This window comes from Zootoca vivipara, chromosome 6 (assembly GCF_963506605.1).
Source record: "Zootoca vivipara chromosome 6, rZooViv1.1, whole genome shotgun sequence".
Classification (NCBI taxonomy): domain Eukaryota; kingdom Metazoa; phylum Chordata; class Lepidosauria; order Squamata; family Lacertidae; genus Zootoca; species Zootoca vivipara.
The window spans coordinates 29568013-29579536 of record NC_083281.1 but is presented as its reverse complement, the minus strand read 5'-3'; the positions used below and the strand labels follow the sequence as shown (position 1 = coordinate 29579536).

Genomic DNA, 11524 nt, shown 5'->3' with positions numbered 1-11524 from the left:
TTTTTTAAAATCAAAATTTTAAAGTTCATGCTTCTGATGTGAATTTATGTCTGGAAGTTTGCACCATAATAAATTAGTTTTTAAAGTAAGTGACAGGAACTTCTGAGTTTGGTCATACAAGCATCAGATGAGAAATGCTGTTCCTGAAAAATACAGTGTGTATGCCTCATTCTGTGAAAGTTTTGGGTTTTTTTTTAAAGAAAATTGAAAGTGGATAATATGCACAAGGTCTTCAGCAATTGGGAACCAGTGGATTAGAACTAATAGTTTTATCAAAATCTTGCTCAGAAGATGCGTGTTATAATTTAATGCAATGATTGATAACGTTGTGCATCACGACGCTTCCCCTTTTATGTGTAATGTGCTTATACCATTTGTAATACAGTAAGAAATGAATTACACATCAAAAGTAGGTGGAGGGGAGGAAAATGAGAGTGGAGCCTGCAGATTGCGGTTAAGGAGCGGGCCCCGAGTTGGAAAATGAGACGAAGCCCAGCACTCCGCATTGGGCCGTTTGGACTTCTGCTGTCAACATGGCCGCCGCCGCCACGGCGTCCCATTCGACTGACAGACATCGGTGCTGAAGCCTAAGCGCGCCGCCAGGTTCCCGCGCTTTTCGTACCGTCGCCTTGACGTCGCTACGCAACGCCGCGCCCGAGCTTCTCTACACCAGACCAGACAGGACCCGCGCTGCTCCCTCCTCCCCACACCCGCCTCGTCGCGGTGCATCCCGGGATCGCCTCCCGCCCGCCGGGTCTTCCAGCTTCCCGGCGTGCCCCGCGCCCAGCTGAATGGGGGCAGTCACAAGATGGCGGCCAACGCGAACTCTGCCGGTGGCGGCGGCGGTGGAGGTGGAGGTGGCGGTGGCGGTGGCGGGATCATCCCACTTTTTGACTGCCCGACCTGGTGAGGGCGGGGGCCTGTGGCGCTGGAGAGCGGGAAAGGGACCCGCCGTGCAGAGGGACCTGGATTTCCCCGGGGAGACGGGAGCGGCATCATGAAGCGGGGAGTGGGCCTGGGTGCAGCAGCCCCTGCAAGCGGGGGAAGAACCGGGAAAGTGCTACGCGCCCTGGAATGTTATGCACCTACAGTATATATATGTTTATATATATATTAAAAATCAATTTTTAAAAACCCACGGAGGGTGCTTCTGAGCATGGACAGAGAACGTGTTTCTTACACTGCTGTGTAGAATTAAAAGGCCGTCTCTGAACATGAGCAGAGTGCCTGTCTCTTAGTGAAGGGAGGTATTTCTGCGCCTGGGAGGCAAGTGAGGAAACGACCCGTTTTATCACTGAGCGTGCCTCTCCAGTAAAACAATTTCATTCAGTACCGCTAAACTCGGAAATATGGGAGTGAGTGCTTCTAGAACATAGTCATGTTTGGTCTGCACGTTAAGCATTTTTGGCAGTGTGCCCCTGCGCAGAGGCCCATTTTGATCCCGTAGCTGTGATGATTTGGAGGAGAGACAACCTTATTGCAAAGAGGAATGGCGGTTTGTTAAAGTCTGAGTAGCAGATCATGTTTATGGCTGGGAGGATTAAGCAAAACATGAAACCTGGGGCTCTCTGGAGTTGTGTTGAAAGATGTACACAGTGACCTGCATCTAAGGGATATATTCTCAGTATTGCCTACTGTGTGTTTTTCGCTGTCAGGTACTGGCTAGCACTGTGAATTCTGTCTTACAAGTATGTCTAAAATTCAGAAAACTTTTTTAAAAAGTGTTAGTATTGTGGGATAGAGAAGCGAAAGAAAATGTGTTTTCCACTCCCTGCTGGAAATGGATCATTCATTTTGCTTGTTCAGTATTCTGTTTCAATGGGTGTTAAGCCTACTAAGCTTGCGTGTCCTGCAATTTCTTCTTTATACAGAAACAATGTTTTTCTTCTGTGCCAATTCTAGGAGTTATATAGGTAACTGCACCTGTGTTTTCTGGGAATGTTATGTTTTTGAGTAAGAAATTTTGTGACAAAAGCAGTGGTCACTATGGTCATAGTGAGCCCCTCTGGCCAAACTGATGGCCTTCACTTAGAGCAGTTGCTACAGATTGCCCCCAAGTCTACCCATGTGCTTGTCCCAGCTGTCTGAAACGATGCTGAAGGACTGAAGGGAAAGGATGAGTTTTTGTGGTATAACAAATTGGAATGCATTTGAGTTATAGAATATGCCCTTTTCATCCTCATACATACATACATACATACATACAAAAGTGACTTAGAGGTTAAGTTTCTTCCTCCCTCCAAAACAGGTGTAGTGTAATGTGGTCTGCAACCCACTTTGCCAAAACTGGTCCTTGGAAGGGCAGGTTTTGATGACAGGACTGGAAGTATGTCATGTATGTTCACAGTGAAAGGATTTTGGTAACTGCCCACAAAGGTTTATCTTTTGGTACAGATGTCATGTTTCAGTTTTTGGTTAAACAATGAATTATATAATTAATTATATAATTAATATCCTTTAAGAGTCTAATGAACACATCTTCCTTTATGATGACGGGGCTGCTAAATGATCAGAAGAGCTCTCTGGGTTGTGACTTAGCAAAGTTTTACCTTCCGTGCTAATTATAGCTGGAGCTATCCACTGTGTCACTCTTTTTTAATGACTGAAGGAAGAATTATAGTGAGTGGAAGATAGAGGACATATTTTTCATATAATCGAGTTCCAATTTATCTTTTTCTGTAGAAGGATATTGTAAGATTTTCCCACCCTCGTTGTTAGATGATTTTTCTTCTGTCTTTAAAAACTATTTTTCAAAAGCAGCTCAGAAAACAGGAAATATAAATAAATAAAAATTACAGTTTCACACAGCAAAAGCAACAGTATAAAAATCTAATCAACAAAAAACCAACCAGTCCTAAAAAGCCTGACAATAAAAACAAATTCTAAAAGGCCATCTAAAAATGGGAGGGGAATGGGCTTGTAGGATTTCCCTAGGAAGAGAGCTGCACAGTCATGTCACCACCATCAAGAAAGACCTTTCTCTGCCCACCAATCTGAATTTTAACTAATGACAGGAGGGCGTCTGGTGCTAACCTTGGGGCTCAGGTAAGTTCATATGGTTGTTTCTATCTGCCACACAGAGTGACAATGCCCCTGGGTATTGTTCTCCAGCAATTAACTATTTAGCAGTGAGTTCTAATACATATTTGGCACAGATTGGGCAAGAAATGCTTTGCATGCAGAATGTCCCAGGTGCAATCCCTGGCATCTCCAAAAACACTGGAAGAACCCCCTGGAGAATCCCTGCCAGCCAGTGTTAACAATACTGAGCTAAATGGACCAATAGTTTGACTCAGTATAAGACAACCCCCGGTGTTCCTAAGGCATTGTGACATGTGACATGCACTGAATGAGCTTCATCTTTCTAATGGAGAAAACCTAAGTAATGGAGTCTGAAAACATTAAATTAATAAGACCTTGTACTGCTTTTGAGTGTTCAAAGCACTTCATATACATAATCTTACCCTTACAAATACCCTATAAAGCAGGCATCCCCAAACTGCAGCCCTCCAGATGTTTTGGTCTACAACTCCCATGATCCCTACCTAACAGGACCAGTGGTTGGGAAAGTTGGGAATTGTAGTCCAAAACATCTGGAGGGCCAAAGTTTGGGGATGCCTGCTATAAAGCAAGGGGTGAGGAACCTCCAGCTCATTGAACTAATTAACACAAAGCCGTTTTCCCCAAACTACATCCACCTGCCCCACACCTGTCAATGTGTGTGATGTCAAGTGTGAGACAGGTAAAGATGTGGCTACAAAGGAGCAGTTGAGAACAGATGTGAGCTCCCAGTTGTTGCTTTGCAAATGGGGCTCCTTGATCCGTGAGCCCCACTTTGTCCAAGTGCAGGTGCCATTTGAATTCATACGATGCCCACAAATGGACTTCAAAGGGACTCCACTGTAATGGTGGTCAAAGTGAGCTCCTTTGAACTTCGGCAGGTGGGCATCTGTGCCCACCTGCCAAAGTTTGCTGGCAAGGTTTGGAAGAAATAAGAATTGGCCCACTAGCCAGACCCAATTCCTCACTCCTGTTGTAAAGTGAATATTATCCCCATGTTGTAGATGGTGTGAGACACTGAGGCTGAGACACCTAGCAACTTTGTAGCAGATTTGAATGGGGAACTCCCAATTTGTAGCTCACTCACTTAGCCACTATTACTGGCATAGGCAAACGCAGCCCTCCAGATGTTTTGGGACTACAACTCCCATCATCCCTAGCTAACAGGACCAGTGGTCAGGGATGATGGGAATTGTAGTCTCAAAACATCTGGAGGGCCGAGTTTGCCTATGCCTGCACTATTACAAACAAGCCCCATGTTGTAGATGGTGTGAGATACTGAGGCAGAAACACCTAGTGACTTCATAGCAGATTTGAATGGGGAACTTACAATTTGTAGCTCACTCTCTTAGCCACTATTACAAACAAGCCCCTCTAAATGAAGTATAATGACTTCTGAATAACACAGAAAACCTTAAGTGTTTGCAAACACACTTTTTGTTTTCCTCCATACCAAATTGCTTAAATGAGGAGTTCTTATCAAAAGGGGTGTGCCAGTAGGTCTTACTCCACTGAAGGTATGCGCAAAGCCCGACTGGATCAGGCAAAAGGCTAGCTAGTATGCAATATCAAAGGGAGCTGCCTTACACTGAGACCAGTGCCTTACCCACCTCAGGGATAGAGAACCACTAGATCTGGTTAGATACCCACCAGCCCCACCTACCATGGCCAGTGATCCAGAATTATGAGAATTTAGGTTCAACAATACCTAGAGGGCACTGGTTCCCCATCCCCAGTTTACTTTCACCAGCAGTAGCTCTCCATGCTTTCAGACAGGAGTTTTTCCAGCCCTACCTGGAGATGCTGGGAATTGAACTGGGGCCCTTTTGCATGCAATGCATGTGCTCTGCTACTGAGCTATGGCTCTTCTCTTAATGCAGATTCTGGTAACTATTGTTGCCAATAGTCATGAGTAGGACTGGCCCAATCTATTCCACTTTAGAGCCATGTAAGCTAGTGATCAGCATCTCGTCTTATGGTAGTGCCATACTATACATTGTCTGAAGACCCATGAACATGGCAGTGTCCTAAAGTTGCTGACTATTAATTTCACTTAAGCTCATACTTTTTGCACCAATTTCCTGTGTTAAAATCCAGGTTTTCCATCTATCTAATTTCAATGTGTTGCAGCATTTATGGTTAACATATTGCTTAAGAAAAAAAGTATGAGAGTTGGATTTTGTTTTTATGGCGACTTCAGATCAATGGGTAGGGGTTCTAAATGTGACTATTCCAAAACAAAACATATCTCTGTTTTTGTTTCCTAGGGCAGGAAAGCCTCCACCTGGGTTGCACCTGGATGTAGTCAAAGGAGACAAACTTATTGAGGTATGAAAATAGATGCAGAACAAATTATCCTGGACCAGGAATACACTTCTAGTACTGGGTAGCTATAGAAATAATCACAAGCATCAAACACAGCAATAAAATCTCCTGCATCCTTTTCCCTTTCTGTCCCGCAATGTCTGGTGAGCACTTTCAGCAAGCTCCCCAAGTTCCTTCCCATTTTGCTTGGAATACCCACTGTGCATCCAAGTATCCCAAAGTACCTTAGAAGCAGGTGTTGGTACCCAGTGCTTCCTTCTGGCATCACCTTTTAACAGGTGACAGTTAAACCTATTTTTTGCTGTACTGAGGGGGTTGTGTTAGTTTTTACAGTAACTGAATCCCAGGTATTTCCATTTTACAGACAAGTATGACGAAGTGATGTGCTGAAGGGCCCCCAGGTCCAAGTTCTATTGTAGCATGCCAAGGAGGGAATGGATTGTGTTGACACAAGAATTGCCCATATCTCTGCTTATTAACATGAGATACTTACCTCCAAACTAAGCCCCTGTCTGTTTGAACTGTAAGCATCCCCTAGGATGGAATACCTTTCAAGCCCCACAAAGCTGAAAGCAGCACACTGTAAATTGTCAGTTGCAACATGCACATGTTGTTCTTCAATTCACGCAGGTTTCTTAAGCACTTGATACTAACCAAGCCATCTTTACTTTTGTTCTCATTTCGAGTTCAGAGGTATAACTAGTGATTGGCTAGGTCTAAAAAGTGCAACATCAAAACAAGCCATGAAGTAATCAAGCTCAGTGTGTGGAGGATCACACTGGGTTATAACTCAGAGGCACAAATGAGTTTTTGCCCATCTTTTGGCTTCAACAGCAGTGAAGGTGATCCTTTGTTCCCATTTCAACTTGTAAAAGCTGTTTGTATCTTTACCAATAGCATTGAATCAGAAACATAATTCCTGTATGGAACATCATTTTTAATTTGTAACTGAATACAGGCTTCCTCAACCTGGGCCCTCCAGATGTTTTGAGACTACAATTCCCATCATCCCTGACTACTGGTCCTGCTAGCTACGGATCATGGGAGTTGTAGGCCAAAAACAACTGGAGGGCCAAGGTTGAGGAAGCCTGGTTTAGCAGCACTGATAAAAAATGGATAAGCCCTTCCCTCTGTTGCTGATAGCTCATAGTCTTCTGTAGCAGCAGCAGTCATGATGGAAATGTCTTCTTTTAGTGACCTTATGTTGCTGTCTGTCTGATGTCTTATCATAGAAACTGATCATTGATGAAAAGAAATACTATCTCTTTGGAAGAAACCCTGACCTGTGCGACTTCACCATTGATCACCAGTCATGCTCTCGGGTCCATGCTGCCTTAGTCTACCACAAACATCTTAAGAGGGTTTTTCTTATAGACCTCAACAGCAGTAAGTTGATTGATAATTAACCAGGTAATATACAAGGGTGGGTGGCGCAGAAGGAATGCTTGGGGTGAATTTTCAGGGGATCTGGGATTTGTTTATCCTTACATTTAGCTGGAGTAGAAAAAGGCTTCAATATAGGAACCATGGTGGCCAGTGTTACAAACTGGGGTAGAAAAGCTACGAGCCAAATGGCTTCTGGGACCTGGGTTGTGGGCACCAGAACAGAATGCCTGGTCCCCACTGGGGAGGGGGATTGGCAACACTTTATTTATTATTTTGAAAAGCATGAACTAATATGCAATTCACGTAAGTGACACATTGTTAATATCACATTTTTAGCATGAATTGTTAATACATGTTTAATTTGGTGTTTACAATAAATATTGGTACCATACTTCAGTTTTCAAAACACTCTACTCTTTGTTGTTAAATTCCTTAACATATTGTCTATCCTCAATATATACTTCGAGGCTTCAAATCACTTACATTTCAGTAATCCTTGGGTGTCAGCCAGGTGCAAAAAATGGCACCTGGGCTTTTTGAGGTGCTCACAAATGGAGAATCATTAGGTGCAAAATGTGCCTGGCACCCTGCTAATTTCGTACCCTGATGGTGTCAATTCGAAAAAGGATGCCCTGGTGGTTTCCACTATAGCTTTAAGACTCCCATGGCAGTGGGTAGTGGAAATTGGAGAAGGTGCTCTTGAAACAGTACTTCTCTGAGCAACATTCTCAAGTCATCTTTCTTCCCCATAGCTATATTATTATTACTATTATTACAGGGCCTTCACTGCAGTTGCTCCAAGGTTTTAGGATAGCCTCCCTAGTGAGGTTCATCCCTGATCTGTTCTTGTGGCTTTTTCAGATAAGGTGCTGCACTCAGCTCACACTCAGAAAGGGACGCTGTGGTCTGGTGTTGCCACTGTCAATTTGTATTGTATTTTATTGACTTGTGTTCATTACTGTTTAAGGGTTCACAGATTTTGGCTGGCCTTCATCCCAAAGCCAAAATTTGAGGGTGCCGGAATCCTCCCCCAATTACGAGCTTATATGTTTCTCAAGGACATTCACTTCCCCTCCTCCCCAGCTCTTGTTTGGAGCCAGAGCGGTTGGGACCAACCCCATAGTTGTGGAAACCAAGAACAACTGCAGGAACAATCTCCAGTCCCTTCCCTAACTCTGAATTTGGAGAGGAGAATATTTTGGTAATGCAATGCTGAGGCACTTTTGAATGTCTTCAGCACCAAAACAGCCAGCCTCATCCTATGCTTTGAGAGCACTGGGCAGGCAGGAAAGTGCTGCTGCTGCCACGACATGTGCCAACACAGGCAGCCCTAGAACTGCAGCTCTTCCTTACTGAACTAAGGAGATTTAGTCTGATCAGTGCCTGGATGGGTGACCACTAGGGAACACCTATGTACTTTATTTCATATGTATATACCGCTTGATTGTAAGGGGGGGGGGACGCAAAGCCAATACACCACGTTGAGTTTTGTAACAGAAGAAAGGTAGAACAGAAATGTATGAAAATAAACAAACAAAACTAACCTCTTCAAGCTGAAGAATTACTCTTAACCACCCAAGTTCCTTCTGACTCATGCCAGAGGCCAATGGATCGTTTGCCATAGCAAGCAAAATTGCAGAACGCTAGCTGTTTAGTGCTGCTTGTCTGTTGGAAGCTGTTTCAAGGGCCTTGGAGAATTGGGTTGCAGATGTTTCAATTAATCAATTAATTCAGATTAACCTGGATTCCTGGAAGAACACAGTGAAATAATTTCATACACTTGCAGTGGGGCTCCACATCTAGCTTTAAATAAAACAACAGCTAATGGACAGTTTCTTCTTCTTTTTTAATTCCAAATTTCCCAGCACATGGCACGTTTTTGGGTCATATTCGTTTGGAGCCTCATAAGCCACAGCAGATTCCCATTGACTCTACGGTTTCATTTGGTGCCTCCACGAGGGCCTATACTCTGAGGGAAAAGCCTCAGACATTGCCCTCTGCAGTAAAAGGCGACGAGAAGATGACCAGTGAGGACGATGAGCTCAAGGGTTTGCTTGGACTTCCAGAAGAGGAGACAGAATTGGATGTGAGTTCACCTACAGCATGACACCCATTTTACCTTGTGGAGGGAGCATGGGGTTCCTTGGCTGGAAGCAAGGCATAAGCAACAGCACCAGAATAAAAGTCTTCTGACCTTGCAAATGTTAGTCTGTGCTTGTGTGTGACATACCTACTTTTACTGCCCATGGTCTGGCAAGTATGGCCAAACCTTTTCATACAATTGTAGAGTTGGAGGGTCTGTGAATGTCATCTAGTCCAACCCCTTGCAAGGCAGGATTGTTTTGCACAAAGTGGGGCTCCAACCCACAACCGTGAGTCTTGTGCTGTTTCAGACCACTAGACCAAATTCCCATTCTCCCCCGGCTAAACCAGGTGACTGTTCAGGCAGGCTACCAGCTGACTTGCTATTGGCTTGCTCCTATAATATTGTGGGCACCTTGAAGCCTGTCCAATTCTAAATGCTCATGTGGCAGGAGATGGAGAGTTTAATCTTTACTCTTCGTTGACAGTCTCATCTTTGGTTTTTTAGAACCTGACAGAATTTAACACAGCCCATAACAAGAGGATCTCCACGTTAACTATAGAAGAAGGAAACTTGGATATCCAGAGACCAAAAAGAAAACGAAAGAATTCCAGAGTAACATTCAGTGATGACGACGAAATCATCAATCCAGGTGAGCACTGTGAATGTGTTCTATGTAGGGCTCGCTGCATATTGCTATCTGTTCTTTGAGCATTAATGTATAGAGGTTTTGCTGGTAATAACCTTTCACTTTGAGAAAGCTGGCATTAAATCCCCTTCGGAGCTGAATACACTCTTCAAAATCCATTTTAAAACTAACCACGGTATTTCAATCTGATTTACCCATGCAGAGGATGTGGACCCTTCTGTTGGACGCTTCAGAAACATGATACAGACTGCAGTTGTCCCAGTGAAGGTATGCGTCTAAATCAGAAAACAGCCTGTTAACATAGCTTGTGAAGTAGTCTTAGATGAAGGTCTGTCTTAGATAGGGATAGTTGTAGCCAGGATAATGTTGGATCCAGATGTTCGGTTTTTATTGCTAGACCAGTAGAAATATGTTTATAGGTAAGACTTGCAGCTGTGTCCTAATGACATTTTACACTTAAGTACCTTTGCTTTGTACTGTGGATTGCAGTTTAACCTTTTTTATTTATTTTTTGTTTAGAAAGACATGGTTAAGTTATAAGTACTATAGTCTTTTTTTTTTATGCAGCGAAAAGGCTTCTGGCAAGCTTGTGCTGTGTTCCTTCCTAGATCGACGAGTTGTTTCCATTACTTAAAAACACCAAAGGCTGCCACCTCAAGGCAGTCACAGTTGCAAGTGACAGCCTTACTTAGGCCTGTGCCTTGGAATTCATGAACTCAGGAACGATTTGGATTGTCAAAAAAGTAGTATGCTGTTAAAACCACTTCCTGCTGCTCTATAATGCAGTTGTATTCTGTGCGGCTTCCTAGGTGGCTATGTTTCCCACTGTTCTCTGTTTTTTGTCCATGCCAAGTGACATTATGTTCCGGCAGAAGGGAGAGGTGTTTGGTTAAACCAGATAACATCCTTGGAACCTCTTACTGTGTTGTGACTAAGCAACCAATTCCCTGAGGGTATTACTTTTTGCCAGGTTCATTCCAGCAAGTACTTAATGAAAGTGATGGTGGAACTGACAGGAATGGGCTTGATGCTGCAAAGTAGCTGCATTAAGCAACTCATTGCATCCACCTGAGGGCCACATTGAACCTGAAAACCAAGCCGATTCAGGTGCTAATTCTTCATACACCATATAAATTATGAAGATTTAATGTATACCAATGGATATTTGGAAAGAGGAAAACACAGTCCTCTGCAGTGGTTTGTATTGGGAGGTTGTTTCAAAAATTAAATAGTTGTCCTTTCAACTGCAGAAAAAGCGAATGGACAACTCCGGTTCCCTGAGCGCGGATGAGTCTGCCACACGGCGCATGCAGAACTTTCCCTATAGCGGAGGATTGTATGGCGGCTTGCCTCCCACTCACAACGAGACGGGTGCCCAGGCCCATAGCATTCACGGCACTGCGCTCATTGGAGGCCTGCCAATGCCCTATCCTAATCTTGCCCCGGATGTGGACTTGACTCCGGTTGCACCCTCAACGGTCACCATGAACCCAGCTCCAAACCCTGCTGTCTTTAATCCCGAAGTTGTGAATGAGCCCAAGAAGAAGAAGTATGCAAAAGAAGCTTGGCCGGGCAAGAAGCCTACCCCTTCTCTCTTGATCTGAGGAGCAGAGCTTTATCTGTCCTGGGAGACAGGAGCACAACCAGCCAGAGTGGACAAAAAACTCTTCCAAGTGCAGCACCCACAGCTTTCAGAATCGGGGTCCTAACTGTGTGTCATAGCCAGGTTACAGGGGCCAGCTCCCCTACAAAACCAACCTCTGGAAGAACTCTACAAGCATCTAGAAAAGAGAGGTGTTCCCCCCCCCCACTGCCTGCGGAACCACACTGCCTAACAGCCTTTTCTTCTTTTACTCAACCATGGTTATTTTTATCCTAAGGTTATTCATGAATTTAAGGGGCACTGTCAGGTAACACAGAGTCAAAATTAGCAACTCTGTCTTGCAGAGTTAAGCTTAACCACAGCTGGTCTCAGGTGAACATTCATCCTCAGAAGTGTACGTAGACCTGATCAGTTCTCT

At 44.0% G+C, this 11524-nt stretch overlaps 1 protein-coding gene and 1 non-coding gene across 3 annotated transcripts; both read left to right on the top strand.

The window, feature by feature from the left end:
• The first annotated feature begins 806 nt into the window (after positions 1-806).
• PPP1R8 (protein phosphatase 1 regulatory subunit 8) lies at positions 807-11240 on the top strand. Of its 2 annotated transcripts, none has more exons than XM_035117966.2 (7): positions 807-906; positions 5328-5388; positions 6618-6771; positions 8637-8857; positions 9362-9506; positions 9706-9770; positions 10754-11240. In XM_035117966.2, exons 1-7 carry the CDS (start codon positions 809-811, stop codon positions 11105-11107), a joined length of 1098 nt encoding a protein of 365 aa, XP_034973857.1. In that variant the 5' UTR covers positions 807-808; the 3' UTR covers positions 11108-11240. The 2 variants fall into 2 exon arrangements, with proteins under 2 accessions (XP_034973857.1, XP_034973859.1); XM_035117968.2 differs by lacking the exon at positions 807-906 and adding an exon at positions 921-3045.
• On the top strand, positions 6023-6189 carry LOC118088069 (small Cajal body-specific RNA 1). Its single transcript, XR_004692929.1, has one exon. It is a non-coding gene; the product is annotated as a small Cajal body-specific RNA 1 (non-coding RNA).
• Positions 11241-11524: the final 284 nt, after the last annotated feature.

Bases quoted from the DNA above. Each gene is read 5' to 3' on its own strand.
- PPP1R8 (XM_035117966.2), top strand. From the start codon at position 809: ATGGCGGCCAACGCGAACTCTGCCGGTGGCGGCGGCGGTGGAGGTGGA. The intron at 907-5,327 runs GTGAGGGCGGGG...TTTGTTTCCTAG, and splicing joins CTTTTTGACTGCCCGACCTG to GGCAGGAAAGCCTCCACCTG. The intron at 9,507-9,705 runs GTGAGCACTGTG...TTACCCATGCAG, and splicing joins CGACGAAATCATCAATCCAG to AGGATGTGGACCCTTCTGTT.